We start from the raw sequence: 25,629 nt of genomic DNA on the forward strand, positions 1-25,629 counted from the left end.
GAGGAAAGTGAGGCCTGTAGCAGAACAAACTCCCTTTACACATTAATGGGGAAGGATCTTTTTTTATCAGGAGATCTTGTAAGTAACAGCACCTGTTGTAGGCTGGCACCACTAAATCGTTGTCTCACAATTAGCAGCAGTGTTGTCAGTTTGTTGTGTGCACTCCTTCAGTTTTCTGTTGGGCTGCCTAGCATTGGTCTATCAGAAAGCCAACCCCATGCAAAAGTCAATGTAAAAAAGCAACCACAGCAAGCTGACAATACTGCTGCTATTTACTGGCAGAACACACATTCATATATTCTTACTCTCCCTTGGTTTGTAGACTTCCTTGTGGGGGTAATGCTAAGCAGGACCTGTAAACAATATGATGTGGTTGACCATCTGAATATCACTCAACGTGGACCCTTACTCTCAATGACCATGCCGAAAAAAGACTGGAGTAAACCGCTGATCGTTTTTGTGGATACTACATTCATCTCAATTAATTCTTTGGTGAGAACTAAATTGCTTCTGTCCATCACCCTGATTTGTTAATATATTTTTAACTGTATACATTCAGTTGTGTCTGACTGTCGATGATTCTGTGAGCCAGCTCTCTGGGTACCATGTCTGATATGCCTAAACGCCTTTTCTATAGAGGTTTCTTGCCTTTTTTTTATGTCAGGTGTTTCCTCAGCCCTTCCCATTTTCTCAGGCTTGGAACTGGCAGGCAGAACTTGTTGATACATGTTCATAGCCAATTTGTACACACATACATGGGCAAATGTAGACAGGAGCCAAATAACCAGCCAACATGTCTTCAGAGTGTTGGAGGAAACTGACACCAGCACAATGAGAACATACAAACTCAACGCAGTTGGTGTCCTGGCCGACGTTCAAACCAAGGACTGCAATGCTTCAAGACAGAAGTGCTAAACACTAAAGATAGATATACACTAGTAGATGCTTGTGTGACATTTTTCATTTTAAGAATGTTCATTCGATTTTGTAATTAGTGGTGTCAAACTGAAATTCAGTTTCAACCGCAGAGCTGAGAAAATTCAAAGTAGTAGGACGGAAAAATTTTGTCTACCAGTGAATGGGGTTTTTGTTTGGGAAAGTCCATTCACTGCTAAATCAAATGCTAAAAGCAAACAAAACATTTAAGTAGATACAAATGACATTCATCAAGTCATCAAATGTACTGAAAATTTTGAAGGTTTGTGTATGTCCAGCTTAAACCATTGTGCTACTGCCATAACAATATACAAAATAGCATACAAACTAGAAAAGGTATAAAATACGCTCAGTCTACAGTTCATAGTGATGTGCATGTCATGAATATGAAAGATACAAATATATTTTCACACTGGAAAACCGTAACAATATTTTATATTACCCACTATGCAAAAGGGGAACTAAACTCATCAATTTAATGGTTTACCAAAATCATTATATTCAAGGTAAGCCAGTTGCTTGTGCTATCAAATTAACTGTCAAGCCAACAAATGGCTGGTGTCATAACTGATAACATGTGCAACACCATGGCAACTTCAGCTCAAACTAAAATGGAGACTTCCGTGGCTGTAAATGATAAGAGGGTTTAGTTCCAGTTTAAGAGCCTATTTAAAATTCTTGTTAGAGCAGTTTGATGCTGATTATTGTCCATTTCCCCTTTTCCGTCTTGAAGCTATTAGAGCATTTAATAGATAAGTGGCATTGATTGCCCTTCTCATTAGTGTCCCATTTCCCTAGGTTGAAAAGACACAGACTATGACAACATACTTCTGGCTATCTGTGGTAAGAGTCATTACAGCTCTCCTGTTAGTGCTGTTGTTAGTATTGGGAGATATCTTCAACTAACAAGTACATTTCTGTCTCCAGGTGTGGAAAAATGATTTTATATATTGGAACCCGGATGATTTTTGCAATATAAGCCATATTACACTTCCATTGTCCTACTTCTGGTTGCCAGACCTCTATTTCCATGAACAGTAAGACATCATGGGATCCTTTATTTAATTGAATGTGGCTTTTAGGTCTGGATTTATGGAAAGCCATATGGTCTATTGTCTAAAGTTTAATTGCTGCTCCTACTGGGGAGATTTCCCTTTACTTCCTGTCCAAGTGACATCTAGCCATAATCTGATGTTAAGGGTGCAACCAGGGCAGGTACTGAAGGGAAATCTCCCCAGTGGGGATTTAGGTAGCCATAAATATTATGGTTAGCCTTGGGACCTTAAAGAGACACTGTCAAGAAGCCTTGCCAACACTCAGTAGCCACTGGCACTAAAATCTCAGGTGCTGGTGATCATGGGTGTGGTGGCATGGATCCCTTGGTCATGTGACAGTGATTGGGTCTAGAGATTGACTGCTAGATTTAAGCACTTAGTGTTCAAAGAAATATATACCGTATTTGCCGGTGTATAAGACGACTGGGCGTATAAGACGACCCCCTACTTTTCCTGCTAAAATGTAGTGTTTGGGCTATACTCGCCGTATAAGACTACCCCTCTTCCAATGCACACCAGGGGAGCAATAGTGCCCCATCATTGGTGTCAGTGGGAGGAATAGTGCCCCATCATCGGTGTCAGTGGGAGGAATAGTGCCCCATCATCGGTGTCAGTGGGAGGAATAGTGCCCCATCATCGGTGTCAGTGGGATGAATAGTGCCCCATCATTGGTATCAGTGGGAGGAATAGTGCCCCATCATCGGTGTCAGTGGGAGGAATAGTGCCCCATCATTGGTATTAGTGGCAGGAATAGTGCCCCATCATTAGTATCAGTGGGGGGAATAGGTGCCCCATCATTGGTATCAGTGGGAGGAATAGTGCCCCATCATTGGTATTAGTGACAAGAATAGTGCCCCATCATTGGTGTCAGTGGGGGGAATAGGTGCCCCATCATTGGTATCAGTGGGAGGAATAGTTCCCCATCATTGGTATCAGTGGGAGGAATAGTGCCCCATCATTGGTATCAGTGGGAGGAATAGTGCCCCATCATTGGTGTCAGTGGGAGGAATAGTGCCCCATCATTGGTGTCAGTGGGAGGAATAGTGCCCCATCATTGGTATCAGTGGCAGGAATAGTGCCCCATCATTAGTATCAGTGGGGGGAATAGTGCCCCATCATTGGTGTCTGTGGGAGGAATAGTGTCCCAACATTGGTGTCAGTGGGAGGAATAGTGCCCCATCATTGGTGTCAGTGGGAGGAATAGTGTCCCAACATTGGTGTCAGTGGGAGGAATGGTGTCCCATCATTGGTGTCAGTGGGGGGGGGGGGGGTAGAATAGTGCCCCATCGTTGGTGTCAGTGGGGGGGAGGAATAGTGCCCCATCGTTGGTGTCATTGGGAGGAATAGTGCCCCATCATTGGTGTCAGTGAGAGGAATAGTGCTCCATCATTGGTATCAGTGATGGGGCACTGTTCCTCCCACTGACACAAATGACACTTGCTGACCCTGTTCTAGTATGGTGCTGCTGCAGCCAGCATATGTGGTTGCAGCAGCACCTCTACACGGCACACTTACCTGCTGCTCCTGCACTCGATTTTCATGGGGCCGCTCGGCTCCGCCCCCTCGCTGGTGATTGGCCGCCTGTGAGCCTTTCCTGAGCTACAGTTCTTGCGGCCAATCACCGGTGAGGAGGCGGAGCCGAGCAGCCGCGCGAACATCCAGTGGCCGAACCGAAGGAGCAGCCGCGCTTCCTGGACCGGATCGTCGTGGGACCGGAGCCAGGTAGGAAACACCAGCCCCTGCCCACCCCTGTACTTAGTGTCCCTTCTGTTGGAAGGGGGGGGGGGGCGGCGGCGGCACTGCGCCGCCCCCCTAAAAAGTGTCAGTATGTCGTATACCGGCGTATAAGACGACCCCCGACTTTTGAGTAGATTTTCAAGGGTCAAAAAGTCGTCTTATACGCCGGCAAATACGGTAAATATGTTTATCACGCACTTTTATATACTGTATTATTTGTGTATTTAAAAATTATTAACCAATCATGTAAATATTATGCTCAAACACCAAACAATAACACATAGAAATGGCTGCAAACAACAATTGCGTTCCCATAATAAGTAATAGATATATAATATAAAGAATATTGTTGCACCTTCCCTTTAAATACTGTTACACCTTATACGCAGTATCTCCCAGAAGTGAGTCCACCCCTCACATTTATGTAAATATTTTATTCTATCTTTTCATGTGACAACACTGAAGAAATGACACTTTGCTACAATGTGACGTAGTGAGTGTACAGCTTGTATAACAGTGTAAATTTGCTGTCCCCTCAAAATAACTCAACACACAGCCATTAATGTGTAAACTGCTGGCAACAAAAGTAAGTACACCCCTAAGGGACAATGTCCAAATTGGGCCCAATTAGCCATTTTCCCTCCCTGGTGTCATGTGACTTACTAGTGTTACAAGGTCTCAGGTGTGAATGGGAAGCAGGTGTGTTAAAAGCAATATTATTATTATTATACAGTATTTATAAAGCGCCAATAGTTCGCTCAGCGCTGTACATTAGAAAGGGGGACAGAACAATAACAATACAATACAATGCAAAACATGAGGGGATCGAGGGCCCTGCTCTTTCGAGGTTACAATCTAGGAGGGAGGGGATGGTGGCACAGGAGGAGAAAGCTGTGGGGGATGGAGTGGTAGGAAGAGTGGAGGAGGTCGGCAAGTTAGCAGGGGGTGGGGTAGGCTTCCCTGAAGAGGTGGGTTTTCAGGGTGCTCCTACAGGAGAGGAGAGTAGGTGATAATGTGATGGGCTGGGGCAGGGAGTTCCAGAGGATGGGTGACACCCTGGAGAAGTCCTGGAGGCGGGCATGGGAGGAGGAGACCAGGGAACTAGAGAGAAGGAGGTCTTGTGAGGAGCGGAGTGTGCGTGCTGGGCGATACTTGGATATTAGGTCAGTGATGTAGTTCGGGGCAGTATGGTGGACAGCTTTGTACGTCAGCGTTAGGATTTTGAACTTGATCCGTTGCGCAATCGGAAGCCAGTGGAGGGATTGGCAGAGGGGGGTGGCGTAAACGGAGCGGTTGGAAAGGTGAATGAGTCTGGCAGCCGTATTCAGGATCGACTGAAGCGGGGATAGCCAGCGGCGAGGCAGACCAGTAAGGAGGGAGTTGCAGTAATCGAGTCGTGATATGATGAGGGAGTGGATGAGCTGTTTAGTGGTTTCTAGGGTTAGGAACGTGAGTATTTTGGCGATGTTGCGGAGGTGGAGTCTGCATGAGTTTGTTAAAGATCAATATAAATCAAGTCACAATTGTGGTTCAGTAGATTCTTTCAGACCTGAAATTTCAGGGGGATCTCAGCAGACGTCAGACGTGCATGTCGTACCCCCCCTTTAAACACCAATATAACCAAAGCCTTAAGATGGCAATGTGTATTAAAGCCGTGGCAGGGTGTTCTTCCTTTTTCTTTGACAGAGTTGTTGAAGATACATCTCCGTGGATAATGTATGTCAATATAACATCAGATGGTATGATCAAAGCAGTCAAACCAATGCATTTAACAAGCACATGTATTTTGGATATCCACTATTTCCCATTTGATGTTCAGAAATGTTCTGTATCTCTTACAAGCTTCATGCACCTTGGTGAGTTTTGCTTATATAAATTATATTTATTTTATTTTGTTTAGCAACTATAACAGTTGATAAGAGGAAATGACAACACAGTTATATCTTTAAATTGGTTGCAAACCTCTAACATGAAATATGAACAAAGCATATTCCTCTATAGTGTTTACTCATCTCAATCCAGAGTAATAAGTGTAATTTCTGTCTGCTGCCTGGTTCATCTGCTATCTGCATTCACTTCTGACAAGTTTTCCTGAGACCAAGAGGTAAAAAGGTGACAGGGGAGGAAACTCTAGCACACAGCCTGTAATTGACAACCTCAGCTCTAGTCCTGTAGGCTGTTTGGAGTGGGGGGGGGGGGGGGTCTCTTCCTTCCAATAAGCTCTCAGCTCTCCTCACTGAGTTCTGCAGTGTGTAATTTCAGCTGCCCACCTCCTGCGTTCTGAAAGCTCAGGCAGGCTGTATAATTCGGGACATTGGCTGTAGATAAACAGGTCCAACTTATTTAGGAGGATTTGTTTAATTGCTGTGTATCACCTGAAGCCAGTCACTTCACTGAGTTGTGCTCAAAAGTTTGCATATTCTGGCAGAAATAGTGACATTTTGGCACTGATATTGAACATATGACTGATCATGCCATAAACTGTCTTTTATTTACGAACAGAGATCATATGAAGCCATTTATTATCACGTAGTTGTCTGGTTCCTTTTTAAATCATACTGATAACAGAAATCACCCAAATGGCCATGATCAATATCTGGCCTTGGTACAGACACACAAGGTGACACACACACAGGTTAAAATGGCAATTAAATGTTGATGTACCACATCTGTGGCTTTTTAAAATACAATTTAGAGTCTGTGTAAAAATAGTCAACGAGTTTGTTAGCTCTCATGTGGATGCACTGAGCAGGCTTTAAAAACCTTTACTGGTTACTACTTTAGATTTACACAGGAAATCTAGTACTAGAATTACTGCCCTTGATCTGATGTTCGCAGTGATACCTAATATACATGGTGCGATCCAGTTTACGACTGAGGCAAGACCAACGTGCCCGTTCGCCTTTGCGAGCGACCTTATGGGGGGCTGCAGGTCATTTTAATTTTTTTTATTTTATTCATTTATTTTTATACACTTTCCTTTTTTTCACTTTTATTGTTATCACAGGAATTGTAAATATCCCCCGTGATAGCAATAGGCAGTGAAAGGTATTCTATGTTGAGAAATCTGGGGTCTATTAGACCCAGATCTCTCCTCTGCCTTTGACAGAATCTGATCACACCAAGATCAGTGTGATCAGATGCTTTCCAAATTTAAAAATGGCGCTGTTTACATCTGGCGAAACCATAAGTGATGAAATGCTCATTGATTCTGGTTTCTTAGACCGTAGAGATGATTAGAGCTGCTCTGGTCTCCTCTATGCTCTGTGGTAAGCAGGCAGAACCACCGGCTGCATTCTTAGGTTCCCCGGTGGGATAGGAGAGCCCAAGAAAGCCGTAAAAGCAGCTAAGTAGGATTGCTTTTACATGCATGCCGACCGCCAGCTGATAAAATTGATACCAGGATGATGCCTGACGCTGCAGGCATCATCCCGGTATAACCACTCAAAGTCCAGTGCCGTACCAGTATGTCGCTGGTCCTTGTTGGGAATATATGTAATGTTTTTTTTTTTTTTTATGTAGCCTGTGGGCTGCAGAAAACAGATTCCTCAAATCACATTGATCGATGTGGATGAAGAAATCTCTGTCAGAAAAAGTGTGTGGTATGCCCACCATTAGAATCTACAGCATCCATGTGGATAAATAATCTCTGCCAGAAAAAGTGAAAACAATATGTCAAAACATCCACCCACTAACCACTCTAGGCTCCTCATGCTTGGGCATATATGTTCTTTTTTTTTTTTTTAACTGTGGCAGAGAAATCTCCTCCAGCAGCGCTGCACGCACTGACATGCCTAGATGATCCGAGCGGAAGTTTTCCTTACCCCCCCCTCCCAACAGTCTTCTGGGACATTGCACAGCTCCCAGAAGTTTGCGGGACCAATCACAATGCTCAGCACGTGATACCTTTCCATTCGAATTGTCTGGCAAGGTAGGAATTTGGGTTGGCAGCGATATACTGGTCAGCATATAAATTGCTTTGGTCCACAATTAAATTATACAAATCTTCCATGAAAAACAGCTAAAAACAAAACAAGAGAAGTAGTTAAATTTGCTGTTTGCACCTGAATTCCGGGTTGGGCAGTGAATGGGGAAAGTATGGGTGCTGCAGAATCTGTGGGCTGCCAATCAGGATTTGCAAGCACATCTGGAAGTACACTATGGGCTCTACTGTTCTCTGTTCGAATTCTTGGTGACTGCGGGATGCTACTAACGCTACAAAAATCATTGGCTTAGACCTGTTGACTGATCGGTGCTGTACCGAATCACAGCACTGCTGTGCCCCGGCGCATGTGTGTGCCCCCTGCTCGGGAACACGGATAACATACTAGGTATGTGACCCAGTGCAGGAGAGTTGCTCTGCTACTGTATAACTGGTATATGGTTAACAAGCGGGTAAATGCGTTTTTTGGCATGATCAGTCATATTTTCAATACCAATGTGTGTGAGTATAACCTGCGCAGAGGACTGAACAATTAGATTGGCTGCTGCTAGCAACATCACAAATGTGTACCGGTGAACAAATGTGTGAGTGTAAACATAAAAATTGATGCGCTGCCTCTCCTGAAAGCTACTTAAATAAATAAACTCCCTACTACACAAAACGTGCCCACAAATGTGCATATACTATATTGCCCGAGGGCTGGCAATTATATCCCTCCTCCCCGGTGACTAAGTCCTAAATGAATACATGTGTGAATACAAGGTGCTTAGATGTCAATAGTGCTAAAAATAGCACATATACAATGCCAAAGAACTGTGTATACAGTAAAATAGTATAAAATAGTATAAAACAATATATATATAAAAAATATAATGTTCCAAAAAAGTTGAAAGTTTAAAAAAAAAACCCAAAGAAACCTTCATCCGCATCCGATGTGAATATTAAGTGATACAGTAGTAAATCTTCTTATCCATAGTAATTCTCTGTGCATAGTGCTCCAATTAGTTCTCCCCCTCCAGAGCCCCACTCACCACAGATAATTGACCACCTGGAATGGTAGGTCAAATATCGCATAAGATGTTGCAGCGCTCTCCTGCAGGAAAGTTGGCCGTCTATGTGGTCTTGACACCTCTATACGCTGATGACAGACTCCATAGTGGAAACATCTCTAGATTAATCGTTTGCGACAAAACTTCTCCAGAACATCCACAGTACTCCTCCACCACCGTAAAAACATCAAAGGGAAACTTCCATAGCATAACACCATATTTATTAGGTAAAGAACATTTAAATTTCCACTTACATAAAAAGCATGTGTATGGCACTTTAAATCCCAGCAAAAAGCAATTCCTTCTCAGAGGACAAGTGTAGCGCTATCAAGCCCTCGCCCTACGTGTTTCGTCATATGACATCATCAGGAGTGTCATATGTGATGGCATCATACGAGTCACTTTCAAATTTTTATTCTGTCGTACAAGAATTTTCATAACTTTAGTAACTTCTTCAGTTTCGATATGAGACTAGTATACAAAAAAAATGGATGATCATTCCCCCGAAATTCTCATTGTGTGTATGGGGCTTAATAATGGGGAATTGTTAATTAAGTTGAATAACTAATGCCTCTTTGTCTCTGCCACATTTATATGTTCCCTAATGACAAATCTGTCCCTGTACATAGTAATAGTTGTAATATCTATGCTCACTCAAGCAGTAGGGTTGAAATTCAAACAGTCTACACCAGGGGCGGACTTTACATCTCATGGGGTCCCTGGGCAATAGGAAATCATGGGACCCCTGTGTCCTCATCAACACTCAAACCACACCCAAAAAAGCCTATGAAAGGTATCAGGGGCATCTCATGGGTCCCCTACAGTGCCCAAGTGCCCGAATGGTCAGTCTGCCCCTGGTCTACACAATGTGAGGAATCAGCATCCGCTTTTCCTCCACTGACCTATAAAAACAGGATATGGGGGCAGTTAATCGTTTAAGTAGGGAAGAGTTAAGTGTTGGGTAGCTGCTTTAGTGTGGGGAAACTTTTAAAAAGAAGTCTTTGGGGAGCTGCAAGTTTTTCACTTGTGTTCACAGAAAACAATTATACAATAAAATGATATTAGCGCTCAAAGTTGTCATTTGAGTCCTTGAAAAAAAGCTTTTTGACTTTTATTTCCGGGAAACCTTCTTTTTGGCAGTAAAATACTCAACTAAAAGGGTTGCAGAACATCAAAAATGATGACTCATAATGGGGAGCCAATCCTGCCAGTTTTGCTTCCCAACATCTGTTGTGAAAAAAATAATGTAAAGGATGATATACAATAACCACTATAAATATTCATGCTGCTCATTTGCCTTGCTGAACTCCCAATGTTCCAGAAGTCTAGAAGGCAAGGTAGAGCAATCAAACCTGCAGCCTGTGAAACCCAGAATAGCTGAATACAAATCAACAGCTACTCCAGTGACTACAGAGGAGCCAAAAAGAACGGAATTTGCTTAACAACCTACAGTTGTGTCCAAAATTATTCAACCCCCAATGCTGTAAAGGGGTTTAGGGACTATAGTGTACATTTGGAATTGTATTCAGAATCAAATCCTACAAGGACGTTGTAACTACCCAAATGCAACTAAAATGACATCAATTGTTTATGTAATACAGTAGTAAATGGTTCTTATGTGGTTTCTTCATTGCCACAATTATTCAACCCCTTAAAGACTACCACTCTGAAGAACAGAGGTTCATACAGGTGCTTTCCATCAGGTATTGAAAACACCTGTGGATGTCACCGAGCAGCAATCAAGCATAATAAGCACCAATTAGGCAGCTTTAAAATGACTGTGATACTCAGCTCCTTCTAGACATTTACTGGTGTGGTTACAAACATGGTGAAGGCAAGAGAATGGTCCAGGAAGACAAGAGAAGAGGTGATTTCTCTTCACAGGAAGGGCAATGGCTATAAGAAGATTGCAAAGATGTTAAACATACCAAGAGACACCTTAGGAAGCATCATTCGCAAATTCAAGGCAAAGGGCACTGTTGAAACGCTACCTGGTCGTGGCAGAAAGAAGATGCTGACTTCGACTGCTGTGCGCTACCTGAAGCGTAGAGTGGAGAGAAGTCCCCGTGTGACTGCTGAGGAACTGAGAAAAGATTTGTCAGATGTGGGTACAGAAGTTTCAGCCCAGACAATAAGACGCACACTGCGTAATGAAGGCCTCCGTGCCAGAACTCCCAGGCGTACCCCCTTGCTGTCTCCAAAGAATAAGAAGAGTCGACTGCAGTATGCCAAAAGCCATGTGGACAAACCACAAAAGTTGTGGGATAGTGTTCTGTGGACTGATGAAACAAAATTAGAACTGTTTGGGCCCATGGATCAACGCTATGTTTGGAGGAGGAAGAACAAGGCCTATGATGAAAAGAACACCTTGCCTACTGTGAAGCATGGTGGAGGGTCAATCATGCTTTGGGGCTGTTTTGCTTCTGCAGGTACAGGGAAGCTTCAGCGTGTGCAAGGTACCATGAATTCTCTTCAGTACCAGGAGATATTGGATGGAAACGTGATGCAGTCCGTCACACACCTGAGGCTTGGGAGACGTTGGACCTTTCAACAGGACAATGATCCCAAGCATACCTCCAAGTCCACTAGAGCATGGTTGCAGAGGAAAGGCTGGAACATTTTGGAGTGGCCATCGCAGTCACCAGACTTAAATCCGATTGAGAACCTCTGGTGGGACTTAAAGAAAGCAGTTGCAGTGCGCAAGCCTAAGAATGTGACTGAACTGGAGGCCTTTGCCCATGAAGAATGGGCGAAGATACCCGTAGATCGCTGCAAGACACTTGTGTCAAGCTATGCTTCACGTTTAAAAGCTGTTATAACTGTAAAAGGATACTAAGATTGAATGTCACTTGGGGGTTGAATAAAACTGATAATGCTGTGAGCACAGAAAAGACATTTGTGGTTATTTCATTATAACTGTTATGTTATATTTGTCTGACCTACAAGTGCCTCTTTAATGTAAATGTAAGCAAGATGACTGAATGATCAAAAGCAATGTCAAACTGGCCAAAACACTCAATTTCAGTGGGGGTTGAATAATTTTGGACACAACTGTAACTAATAGGGTGCTACACACAGAATGTGTTAAAGTAAAAAAAAAAAAATTGAAGGCTTTAGAACCACTTTAATGGGAAACAGATGACAAAAAAACTGACTGGGACTGTAACCTTCGATTACTCTATCCAAAATAAAAAATACAGTTTTGCCTTTAGTTATACTTTTAGGATAACATTTGTTAATGACTCTTCATTTTAACAAAGTTTCTTTTAAACAGGGTATTCCTTTTGTGTTTTGTTCATATAACATGATTTATCTCTCTGTTATATTCCCTAGAGCCAAGCCTGATTTTGAAAATGCAGAAAACTACCTCTCAAATATTTGAACAAAGTAAAAAACTTTTCTTGGATACTGGAGAATGGCACTTGCTGGACATTGTAGTGGAGGAAGGCTCATTACATGGCTACTCAAAGCTCAAATTCCAGGTACAGATGTTGTTGTAGCGGAGTGCCCATTACTCACCATGCATAGCTCCAGGCATGGGCTTCTTTAACCATTTGAATACCGGGCAATTTGACACCTTCCTGCCCAGGCCATTTTTCAGGTTTCAGCGCTCTCACATTTTGAATGACAATTGCGCAGTCATACAACACTGTACCCAAAGTAAAATTTTATCCTTTTCTTCACACAATTAGAGCTTTCTTTTGGTGGTATTTAATCACCGCCGGGGTTTTTATTTTTTGCTAAATTATCAAAAAAAGACCAAAAATGTTGAAAAAAAACACGTTTTTCTTTGTTTCTGTTATAAACGTTCGCAAATAAATAATTGTTCTTCATAAATTTAGGCCGAGATGTATTCTGCTACATTTCTTTGGTGAAAATAACCCAAATTAGGATGTATTATTTAGTTTGTAGGACAGTTATAGAGTTCACAAACTATGGTATAGATCTGAATATTGATCAATCCTGAAGTACTGACAGCCAATCTAATTTCTTGAGGTCCAAGAATGTCAGAATAGTACAGATATCCCCCAAATGACCTCTTTTTGCAGAGTAGACAGTCCGACATACTTCGTAAGAGGCATAGTGAGTTTTTTGAAGTTGTATTTTTTTGCCATAATTTTTTGGAAAATTAAAAAATGCAAAAAATTATTTTCACTATTTTTTTTTTTACGTACCGTCACCAGTGCAGTACAGCGTCATCATATAACTGGCATGGCGGTGAACAGCGACACTGACTGGTGACAGTATGAAAAATATATATATATTTTTTTTTATTTTATTTTTTTTTATTTTTTTATTATTTTTAATTTTTTATTACATTTTGTTTCTTTTTTATAAGATTTTTTTTTAATATTTCACTATGTCCAAAGTAGTACAATGTTACCATAGTAACAATGTACTACTTTGGGGAAGTGATCAGTATTTTTTTTTTTTTTACACAATTTGCTTATAGCAAAGAATTACTTTGCTATAAGCAAGCATTTACCTAAATGACATCCATTCATTCAGGGTTTTTTTTTGGGGTTTTTTTTGTGCTTAGCTGTGATTTGGCCACAGCTAATCACTTGACATGTGCATGTGATTAGCTGTGACCATTCACAGCTAGACAGTAGTATACAATGGATGGCATGAATGAAGCCATTCATTGTATACAACTGTCATGTGACCTGCTGTGATTGGTCACAGCAGGTCACATGGTACCGGCAACGGGGCCGATACTCAGATCTGTCATCGGCCGTGTCCGAGGTACACGGCCGGTGACAGATCGGGCTGCCGCGCGGCTCTGCATTAGCGCAAACTGTGCATGTGCGGGAGGACGCCATTTGGCGTCCAACCCGGAAATACAGTACATTTTACCGGCCGCCTTTTGGCTATTGGCCGGGCGTGTACTGGTTAATTCCATTTCCCACAACTCCCTGACTTCCTGAACATGCCTAGCAAATATAAATTCTTCAGCTACCCTCCCTCGAGATCTCAGAAAGGCCACACCTGATGAGGCAGAGGGAGCTGGGGAAGAAATCTGCAGCCAAGTGAAAGCCCCTCCACTGTCAGAACGGGTGTGCACGCAGCAGGCAAGTAGGCCAGAGCCTAATAGCACACAGCTTCTCAGAAGACCTAGCTACTGTGTTCTGGTGCTATGAAGTACAGTATATTAGCTACCACTGCTACTTACCTGAACCCTATCTCGATCCTGTGCTGTGCTCATCTACAGCGGCTCTCTCTGATCTCCCTCTCCTCACTGGGCAGATTGAAATTAGTGGGATCCATTGCTCCTGTTGCTGGCAGTCGAATCCTGTGATGAGGGAATGGGGGGCGGGGTGTGGCTGAGCATTGCTGTCTGTATCTATGGATGCAGATGACATGTTCTTCAGCAGGCCCCCTTTCTGCTGTCTTGGGTAGGGTTGCCACCTTTTCTTCAAGCCAAACGCAAACACTTTAGCGGTGCACTGCAATTTATTTTTTGTAATATACACTATACACATATTTTGTGATTAAATAACATTTCTAATCATATGGGTTTAATCACAAGAGTCCCCCCTTACATCAGAGTCCACAGAGTTCCCCCTTTACGTCTGATCACACAAAGTTCCCCTTTAGATCTGAATACGCAGAGTTTTTCCTGTACATCTGAATCTACAGCGTTTCCCTTTACATCTGAATCCGCAGAGTTCCTCTTTACAGCTGAACTGCCAGAGTTCCCTTAAACTGTAAGGGGGTCTCTGCTGACTCTGATGTAAGGGAGAACTCTGATGTTAGAGGGAACACTGCTGACTCTAGTGTAAAGGATACCTCTGACCTAAGGGTGTCTCTGATAACCTGAGCTGCCACTTACAATATAGTTTCCAACATTCCTCTTTAATCAGGGTTCTCAGGGCCCCCCATTGCATCAGAGTCTGGAGAATTTGCATCTACACTGTAAGGGGGAGCCCTGTGGACTGTAATGTAAAGGGAAACTCTGATGTAAGGGAACCCTGATTTAAGCAGGGGCTCTTATGTAAAGGGGGACGCTGTGGATTCTGGTGTAAAGGGGAAATCTGATGTAACAGGGTCTCCTCTCACCATAGCCCCCCCTTACGTCAGAGTCCATGAAGCACCTTTTACATCTGAGTCCCCCTTTACATTACAGTCCACAGAGTTCCCCCTTACAACAGAGTATTCAGAGTCTGTCAAGGGAAAGGGGGGGGGGGGGGACACCTCAAACACCATGGAAGGTGAGCTCAGTCACCCCAGGAAGGAGTCTCAGGCACTCTGCACACTTTCTCCATGATATAGTTGCCAGCTGCTAAGCTTTGCCCACCTACGCATCCCCTTTCTGACCACAGTGCTGCCAGGGAGGAGAGGGGTGAGAGGAGGAGGACCTCATCCAGCTCTCTCTCCTTTCCTATTCGTGCGAGGGGGGGGGGGGAATGGAGCGGGCTGTCAAGTGTTGTCTGTGGGCTGTGTGAGAGAGAGTGTAGTACACACTGTCTCCATGCAGCTACAGTCCGAGCTCTTGGGTCCCCCCCACCAAGTGCGACCTTTGCGACCCTGGTAGTTTCATCACTGGGTGGAAGACTGGAGAAGAGGAGGTTCAGGGATAGTCTGTGTTATAACATTGCATAGAGCAGGTAACTATAACATGTTATTTTAGAAGAAAGAGAAAAACGAATGACTTTACAAACAAGTCCCCTGCCTCCAATATTTATACCCCCCCAACATGCACCAGTGGCCTGAACCTCCTACTGGAATGGCCGAAAGGAAATATAAATATACATAACACAGACTTGTTTCAAAATCTCATACTAATGATGGTGGTACCGGTAACAACTACTGGCAGTAGTAAGAAATCGAAAATCCCCTGAGCTAAGGGAAAGACCAAGTGAAAAACAATACCAATCATTCTGGGCTGACCACAACCCAGTCAAAAACTAAACATGGGTAATAGTCCCTGTTTAGGACAATGTGCTACGATACTGACAATGCATTAGATCCTGTGCATGGGGGAGGAGCAGTTTAATGACAGGATATCCACTGCCCATTCACAGTGCAATGCATGGTGTGATAATAGTAATACAAACACTCTGAATGGTGGAGAGGGTGAGGGGAATAGTGGCACAACTTTTCTCAGTAGCAGCTGCAGTTAACTTTAACATCTCCAAAAGACAGCTGCTTAGGACAGTATCTGGTGGCTATGAAGGAAGATTTTAACCAGAAGCAGCAGCTTGCTGGTGGTGAAATTGTCAGGAATTGTCATCACCTGGGTTACCTGCTGGTGGCACTGTTGTTCCCAGAGTCAAAGAGTGCAGTTCCGGTGATCGCCAACAGGTGTCTCCCAGCAGCTGGGCTGTCTGAGTACTCAGGCTGCACCTGATGTGGGCTGCTGGGAGGTATACAATCCTGCCCTTGACTGAAGTTCAGTGCTTCAGTATTCTTCCTGCAAGCCGGGGTCCCTGCCTCAGTCTGATCCTTGGTCCTGAGCCTTGTTCCCTGTTCCTCATCCTTGTTCCTGTACCTGCACCTGACCTTAAGACCTGTTCCTGTACCTGCACCTGACCTTAAGACCTGTTCCTGTGACCAGCCCCCTGCATCCAGATCTTCCAGTACCTTGCTCGCTACTCCTTTTGTTTCCTGTCTTAGTCCTGACCTTGTCCTGCGTGTGTTTGCTCCCTCCATTTGTATTTACAGTACTTAGGTTATCATTTGGGTTGCTGCACTTTCACTATTTTGTCACATTACATTATTTATGGTTTATTGGTGTCGGTGTTGTAAGCAGGGGCGGACTCATGGGGCCCCCGGGCAATATGGGATCATGGGACCCCTGTGTCCTTGCCCAAACTCAAAAAAGCCTATGAAAAAGGTACCAGGGGCATCTCATGGGGCCCCCTACTGACCCCGGGCCCTCGGGCAGTGCCCGAGTTTCCAAATGGTCAGTCCGTCCCTGGTTGTAAGAGTGATATTTATGTTAATAAACTTCATAACTTTAACTTTACTCAGCCTGGTTCCTGATTTCTTAAGGTGCAGCTCGCTGATCTGGTCATCCTTGCTGGATTTCTGTGGTATCCCTGACAGGGATACTCACCTGTTAGGATACCAAGTGCCAATATGCAGTAAACGCAGGGGTGATCAGATCTGTGCAGCTGTACAAAGGAGACTGGACCCTAACTAAGTAAAGTTTTATAATAAGGTTTATTAATAACACCGCAACTAAAAAAACATCCACACCACAAATATTATACAAGCAATAGTGAAACACACATGACAAGTGATACCTACTGAAAAACAAAGTAACTATAATACACTATATAAAAAGCAATGGGAGAGATCAGATAAGGCAGGTAAGGCAGGAGGTGCAAGCAACAGCGGGTGATATGGGTCAGGAAGGGGGCCAGAACAGAGATCAGGTACAAATGGTAGGATCAGGGTAACCGCTTCAAGGCAGCAAGGGTCAGGGCAACAAGTACAGAATCAGGATCAGGGCAAGAGCAACAATTTCAAGATGTTTGGCACACAGGACAGAATGATGAAGCACTGTGAAAAGCTAGTGGAGGGGATAAATGCTCTCCCAACAACCAGTATCAACTGGAGACTAATTCCTGGGACCTGCTGTGGACACTGGAACCACACCTTTAAGGCCAGAGGACCACAATGTCACCAGTGGGTGCTTCTGTTCTTCACAATACACACAGCTTACACCCATTATCCATAGCACCAGGGAGCTCTGCGCAGCATACACAGCACATTCCCCATTATCCATAGCACCAGGTAATTCTGCACAGCACAAACAGGTAATTCCCCACTATCCATAGCACCAGCGAGTTCTGCCACAGCATGTGCTGCTCACTCTCCGTTATCCATAGCACAAGTGAGTTGTACCACAGCACACACTGCTCAACCCGCCCCTCCCCCTTTAATGCATAGCACCAGCCAGTTCTGCCACAGAACGTGCAGCTCAATCCTCATTATCCTTCACATCAGCCAGTTCTACCACAACACACACAGCTCATCTCATATTATCCATAGCACCAGTAAATTCTGATACAGCCCACACATTTCATTTCCCATTATCCATGCCACCAATGAGGTTTATACTCTAGCATAAATATATACACTATATACAAGTGGAGGGAAGCTGACATAGAAAGGGCATGAGCAGAACTGGGACTGGGAACTAGGAACAAGTGGAGCACATATGGGGTAACAGGATACAGTGTACAAGCTAACAGGCAAAACACTGAAGCAATGATGCAAATCAAGGGACAAGGTATACACTTTCCCAGTAGCCAGAATCAGGAGGAGCCTAATTACAGGGATCAGCTGGCTGCTGGGAGAAACTTGATGATGGCCACCGGAACTGCGCCCATCAACTCCGGGAACCACAGTGCCACCAGGAGGTGATTCAGGTTCTGACATTAGATCAGTTAGATCTGAAAACTTGTACATAGTTTACGTCTCCATAACAATGTCACAAGTAAGGTTAGCACTCCAACACACACTCAGCTTACCAGTGAGATCTGCACCCCAGATAACACAACTCACCCCCCAGTATCCATCAAGGATATCCACCAAGGAGATCCGCCACAGCATAGAATAGCTAGTGCTAAACTTATCATACTTTACAGAGGAGGAGGTTATGTCACTGCAATGTCTTTTTCTCCTTCCTTGGGTTGCAGAGGGCTGCAATTAGCTAGACAGCACAGTTGTAATTTGCCAGGCTTTCTTCCCTTTATCATGTCTGTAGAAGCTTTTACCTCTCTTTAACCCATATTGAAGAGTGTGCATCAGCTCCCGGGTCTCTGAGGCTATAAAATATAAGCATAACTACAACAACCCCCATTTGATTGCAGTATACAATACTATATTGTGCAGCGTGGTAGGCACATGAGGCTTACTAATGAGGACAGACCTTTTCATCAAAAAATTGCAGCATAATAGATAAAAGAAAAGATGTTATATGAGCTATGATGTGATCATTGTCCATCTTTTGCACCAGGCCCTTGAATAATTTTGTTTCAGCTCTATCTACTTTTTTAATGTGAATTTAAAGCTATTTTTTTCTTTTTTTTTTTGTGGAGTGTGGTTTTTAAAATGAGTTTTTATTGCTGTCACTGTTTGCCCTGGCAACCTTTGTCACTGGGACAGATAATGATGGGAAATACTAAATTATACAGTTGTCCCCAGCACAGAGGGCACCTAATTTCCTGTTGAGTTTCTTGGACAGGAAGTGAAGGGAAATCTCCCTAAGGGGACAAAGACAGCAATAAAAAACTGACAGGAGGTTTAACTGTTTCCATGTATTGGCTTTAGATATACTTTAATCATTTGAGGCATGTACTAATTTACCTTGTTACAATGACCAATAAATAAAAATCCCCTAGCCTACAATCAGATTGATTTTCCTTTAGGGCACCAAGCACACTGGGCGATTAACCCCGATGCATGAGGCTCTGGCGTTTAGGTGCTGCTGGACAGTGCATCAAATTCTACTAATATGCACCTTGGAACAAATGCCAGGAAAGCAAGCAGTCTGCTCCAAATATTTGATGCACTGTCCAGCCCCATGCAGCTGTCAGCCTCTTACAGACTTTTACAGACTGCTGGCAGCAGGGCTGGATGGTGCGCCTGTGCCTTCTTAAATGCCAGGTCCTCATGCACTGGGGCTAAACGTCCAGTGTGCATGGAGCCTAAATGCACAAAAGTCAGTAAAGGAAATATGCGCAAGTCACATAAATATACTTTCATTTACTGTTTCTCTTTTTATGTATTCTGCAATTATTCTTTAGGCAGTCATGAAACGCAAATCAAGCATTTACATGTTCAGCCTAATTGTGCCTACTTTGTTCCTTTTGGTCCTGGACCTTCTATCCTACTTCATTCCCAAATCTTATCAAGAAAAGGCCAACTTTAAACTTACAGTGCTTCTGGGCATATCCGTCCTGGCAATCATCCTTAATGATTACCTGCCAGCTTCCACCAATGTACCTCCAGTTGTTGGTAAGAATACAGCTTGAACAAAATTGCAATGTTTAAATACTTGGCTCAGCACTGATATTGGCCAAGTGGAGGGTAATTAGAGAACATGCAAGAGTTAAATTCAAACGTATTTAAAGGCTACTTCAGATTTCTTGCCTGTGGGTCCAACTGCTGCTTTCATAGACATACCTTTAGGTACTTTTGCTCCCAAGGTTCATCACACACCAGTGATTATGTTAACAGATGAGTTGACCTACCTTCTCCTTTGTGCCTCCCTCACTGGCTGAATCAGCAAGATATTGCTTTGTTGCTGTTAGCTACTGAGAAACTGTGGTGTTTTGGCCAACAAAGGAATGACTTCCCTTGAGTGGCAGCTGCACCTTGGAAATTTGCCATTGGCAGAACCATCGGTGTGACGTGGGCCTAAGGGTAAGATTCTGATATTGGATTTTTTCATACTTTTGTGATAAGTTCAGCTAAGAAATTTAATGAAAGCCGTTAGTATTGCTCAAAACAGATAAAGTAGATTTAGCCTTAAAAAGAATTTTTCCATTACCGAAGCTTGTCAGCATGGTGGCATCCTCATAATTTGATAGATAAGCCCTTATGTCAATCTCTAACCACTGCTCCTGGTCATTGATTATGTCTACTGGTAGGTAGAAATCAATGACATCACAGAAAGGTGTCTTTTAGATCTTGGGCTTTAACTGGCATTCCAGCTTTACCTCCACTGTACTGAGTGATGGTGGTGCCCAGTAAGGGAATAATTGGGCCTCTGGAGTCAGGCTGGAGTAGAGTGGTGGTGGTGCCCAGTAAGGGAATAATTGGAGCTCTGGGGGTGGACTGTAGTAGAGTGATGGTGGTGCCCAGTAAGGGAATAATTGGGTCTCTGGAGGTGGACTGTAGTAGAGTGGTGGTGGTGCCCAGTAAGGGAATAATTGGGTCTCTGGAGGCAGACTGGAGTAGAGTTTGATTTTCTAATTATAAATTGGTGACGTGTTTGTAAGCCAGACAGGAAAGGAAAAATGTTAGGTTATGTATCTAAAAAGGACAATTTTGCATCATGAACTGATTAGTAGCAACCTTCATTTTGGACACACACACACTAACCAGCATTGTTGTATTGGAAATGTACTGTACACCTCTGTGGATTAAATGTCTTGTAAAAGAGTTCAAAACTGTATCTTTTACACACTTTATTCTCTTTTTCAGTGATGTTCTTCATCGGAACCATGTTACTGATAATTATGGGGATTCTGGAAGTTATCTTTATAATGTATATTGGTGGTAAAGTCCAAAAAACAGAAGTGACTTCTAAGAAGAAATGTCCTGTCTTTCAGGGTAATGAATCCATGCTATTCTCTATGTACAACTGTTAAAGGAAACCTGTGGTTAGTTTTATAAACATCAAATCAACACAGCTATTATGCAGCAGACACCCTAAATAGTGCCAGCTCCCATTTGAAAATAGTAAACATCTCATGCCCACCCCCACCTTCCACAATACAGTTGAATTGGTTATCATGCAGGTTGTTTAATCTCATTGATGCTTTTCCAGACTTGGGGTCTTGTAGAGCTGCATCTGTCACAGGAATTTGTCAAATGCCAACTATGTCTGCCCTTTTTGCCTCTGTGCCCCATTCATAGAAGCCATATTATCTGTTCCCACAATGAAAAGTGCTCTATAGTTGGAGGAGGTAGGCCTTTCATTCATCCACTCTTCCTCTAGTCACAGAGCACATTTTATTGTGGAGACCGATAGTACAGCTTCTATGAATGAACAAGAGGGGCAAAACATATTTTGGAATGTATAGGATGGTTTAAAATTGTTGCAATTTTTAGTGAGCACCTGAAGAACACATTCGTAACAGATGCTACTTTCAACGATAAAACACATCAAATGAATGAGTGGATCCAGATATATAGGCAGCTAAACTAATTAGCAAAATTCAGCTTCAAGTTGAGTTTGGCTCCAGTCTCCCCTCTAGATCGTCTGATCATTCTGATAGCATATGCTCAGTTTGAATTGGCCAGGGTTGTGATATGTTTATTTTAATTGATGGTTGTATCTTCTATATTTTAAACTCAAGTATTTTTATTCCATGTGACTCAAAAGTGTTTCTCATCATTCACACTATTGCCTCTTATACATTCTTCATATATTACTTTGATATTTGGCAAGTGTTTCAACAGCTACCTCTAGTCAGTAGACATGTGCAATTTGTTTTGTTACGAATCGGACAAAATGTTCGGTTAATTCGGATGTGTCCAATTTTCCAAATCACAATAGTAACAAATTTCAATGAATCTGAAATAAATTATAACAAAACAAATTAAACAAATTTGAAATGTAAACATATTGTGATAAATACAGCAAGGTATAAAAGTGAAATAAGATTATGATTCCTACCAAAGCTGCTTTATAGAATAGAATGAAATACTATAGAATAAAACAGAATAGAAAAGAATCGATTATAAAGGAATAGAATAGAATAAAATTGAATAAAATAGAATGGAAAATAATAGAATATAAATTAAAGAAATAGGAAAATACAGTTGAAAGTAGCATCTGTTACGAATGTGTTCTTCAGGTGCTCACTAAAAATTGCAACAATTTTAAACCATCCTATACATTCCAAAATATGTTTTTGCCCCTCTTGTTCATTCATAGAAGCCGTAATATCGGTTTCCACAATAAAATGTGCTCTGTGACTAGAGGAAGAGTGGATGAATGAAAGGCCTACCTCCTCCAACTATAGAGCACTTTTCATTGTGGGAACAGATAATATGGCTTCTATGAATGGGGCACAGAGGCAAAAAGGGCAGACATAGTTGGCATTTGACAAATGCCTGTGACAGATGCAGCTCTACAAGACCCCAAGTCTGGAACAGCATCAATGAGATTAAACAACCTGCATGATAACCAATTCAACTGTAGGACATGGTGGTGTCCCACAAACATCCTCTCCAGATACAGACTGTTGGGACCCTGATATGATAACGGGCTGAAGGTCCAGTTTCATTTATGGTCTTATGTGGGTCAGGGACAGGTGCTGCTGAGGATGGCACCACAGGGCCCTTAGAGCCCTTGTTGGCAGAATATTCCAGTAACTAGGCACAAACAGGATGTCCAGAGTGGCCATAGAGAAGTCCTTGGCCCCACCCAATGGAGCTAAGCAGACTCTGCAGATGACAACCCTAAAACAATAGGGGTCTCAAGTGCCAGTTTCAGGCCTCAATTCTATCTGAATATATGGGGTAAATTCCTCCAGAACCACTAGGGGGGTATGGGCTGAGGTCAACTTTGGCAGCTGGACTGGTTTATGTTTGTCTTTGGGAAGACGTGTTGTGATGCATGGTGTTAAGCAACCCGGTTCAAGGTAAAGTGGGAAAGAGAATGCAGAGTGCTCACAATCAGCACTCCAACCCGTACTTGATCCCTCATCCTTAACCTTCACCAAAGTACGAACTGACAGTGGCATAAAATTTGAAAGGTGCTTAGTGGTGCAGTGGCTGAGGTAGCCCCTGGTGCTTTCCCCCAACCAGTATTATTAACTGAGTCTTCACAGAAAGGGTCACACCTGAGGCTGTGCCACCACTCTCGACCTAGAAAGAGTTTCACTGCTAACACAGCACACAAAGGTCTGGAAAGTGCCACAATGCACAAGGTCACATTCCAGTTTAACCTCGTGCATCCAGCCAAACAGGGTAATGGCCTCCAAAGCAATTGCTAAGGAAATACTAATCCAGATAACTGCTATAAAGCTCAAGCTGTGGTGTAGTGAGGAATTTTGAATGAAAACGCTGAGAAAAAAACTCCATAAAATGAAGGTGAGCAGCAGTGCTAACTAAAAAAGTACCCGAAAAGTGCTAAATAAAAAACACTAGCAAAAAAAAAAAAAAGAGCCATGCTGGGTGGAGCATACTGGGCTGTCTTCTTTTCTGTTTGCCAGTGTCCCAACCTCCTGTAGGTAGCAGTATAACCTGTTTCTACATTCCTGTTTCCCTCATTGGATAAGGAAGAAAAATATATAGGGGGACATTTATCTATTCTGTCACAAGGCAAAGCAATGCTAAATAAGTGCAGTAAGACACGCCATGAGACAGATTTATTACAAGGCTACAGCCTGGGTCATAAATTCCTCCTTTGGCTGCTCTAAAGTAACACTTGTGACTGAAAACATGACCCTCGCCACTTATTAATTACACATCTCTTTAGATTTTAAATCTGTCTTATCTTCAGTAATAAATCTAATAATCTAGTATTAAGTCTCAGAACTCTGCAAACTGTTGCACTTGGCTGCTCAGGAATGCAAATACACAGGTCTGTAAACCTGTCACAGATACTTTGCTGAAGGAGACGTAGTCTGATTTGTGACAAATTGTGTTGCTTGTTTGCTTGACTAATGTCCTCCATAGTCTTCCAGTTTGCTTTAAAAATTACCTGTCCTATCTCCTGCCATTTACTTTGTCAGTGGATGAAAACTTTTACAAACCTATGAGAAGTGAGTATATGTTGCATTATTAACCAATCAGTTTTCAGCTTGTCATTTCTATAGGACATGTTTTGTAAGGACATGCTATGCTAGCACACTCCTTATATTTTGGCACTTCACTTTAAAAAAAAAAAAAAAAGCTCTTGATGGGGCAGATTTATAAAGCAAGTGAAGGTCTTACCCCTACTTTAAAGTGAAAATCAAATCTGAACATGTATGAAGCATATGGCTGTGCTTTAGAATATACAGCAGTTCTTTGCTTTGGTGTGTAGAATGCAAATTCATGAATTGGGTGAATAATCAATAATATGTAATCAGCCTTTCACAAAGTGTTCTCTTGAGTGCCACCCACCTGGGCAAATACTTGTGTTCTTCCTTAATCTATTTCCAGAAAAGGATTCTCCACTGGGTCCTTCTTCAGCAGCACATGTGCTCCATGTCCCTATTCATTTGTATGAAGGCCTCCAGCGGTCCCGACTTCCTGAAGATCACTGGATTGGGGAGGGAAGTATGTATTTATCCAGATGGGTATCACCCAGAGAGGCAGGGGGAATGGATTAGGGGACATTTGTACCAACGGGGCAGCTGTCCTTAAAGCAACGTCTTCATGACAAATGTGCATTATAGATATATTGGAGCAGGGTGCAATGCAATAAAATGCCCATACTGAAAAGATGTGTGTATATTTTGCCAGGACTCTTCTTCAAGTCTTGCTCCAGGGATGTACAGCCTGTGGACGAGGAACTGGTAGATGGGGATCTTACCCTTTCTGTATTGGAAAGAATGCTTCAAGATGTACAGTTGATAAAAGCGCACATCTTGTCGTTGCAGAACAAAGAAAAGCTGGACACAAAACGTGAAGAAATACAGGGGAGACTGGAGGTGTGGGTGTATTATAGCCATCTGGTGATAGTTGCTGCATTTTTTGTAACAATAGTCACCAAATGGACCACATAAACCTTTATGACTAAACCAAGGGGCTTTACCTTTGGTTGCCTCTCTTCAATAAACATAATATACTGATAACTAAAATGTGACAAGACCTTTTTTAGTTTTTCCTCTGCTTTAACCCTTGTGCTGCCAGAGCCATTTTTTTTTAAATTTGTGTACACATACTAAAATGCAAATTTTTTTTCTCAACCTCAAAATAGAGTGCGTCCATGAAATCGATAAAAAACTACAGCACAGTACCAAAAAATGTCCATATGTGACACTATAAAAGCTTTAGGGGTCATAACTATGTTTAGTGCTAACTGTGAATGATGGCTGTAGAATTACTGCATTTCCTTAGGTTTGCTTGGTGATGCCCATTACATGTGCCACAGTAGTCATTTTCATACCTGTACACAACCGACATGCACATTCACATGGGTATGTACATTGTAGAAGAAGGCTTTTAATTTTTTTGTTTTTTTTTTAACTTAAAAAAATAAAGTTTACCAAATTTTCTTCACAGGCCACAG

General features: G+C 42.6%; 1 protein-coding gene across 1 annotated transcript; it reads left to right on the top strand.

The window, feature by feature from the left end:
• The first annotated feature begins 337 nt into the window (after window positions 1-337).
• On the top strand, window positions 338-25,198 carry LOC149458127 (5-hydroxytryptamine receptor 3A-like). Its single transcript, XM_089682629.1, has 8 exons — window positions 338-492; window positions 1,735-1,779; window positions 1,864-1,973; window positions 5,415-5,584; window positions 12,054-12,202; window positions 19,481-19,691; window positions 20,883-21,011; window positions 24,861-25,198. Exons 1-8 carry the CDS (start codon window positions 340-342, stop codon window positions 25,121-25,123), a joined length of 1,230 nt encoding a protein of 409 aa, XP_089538755.1. The 5' UTR covers window positions 338-339; the 3' UTR covers window positions 25,124-25,198.
• Window positions 25,199-25,629: the final 431 nt, after the last annotated feature.

Source organism: Staurois parvus, unplaced genomic scaffold, assembly GCF_062004578.1.
Source record: "Staurois parvus isolate SC_StPar_1 unplaced genomic scaffold, SC_StPar_1.0 ptg000293l, whole genome shotgun sequence".
Lineage (NCBI taxonomy): Eukaryota > Metazoa > Chordata > Amphibia > Anura > Ranidae > Staurois > Staurois parvus.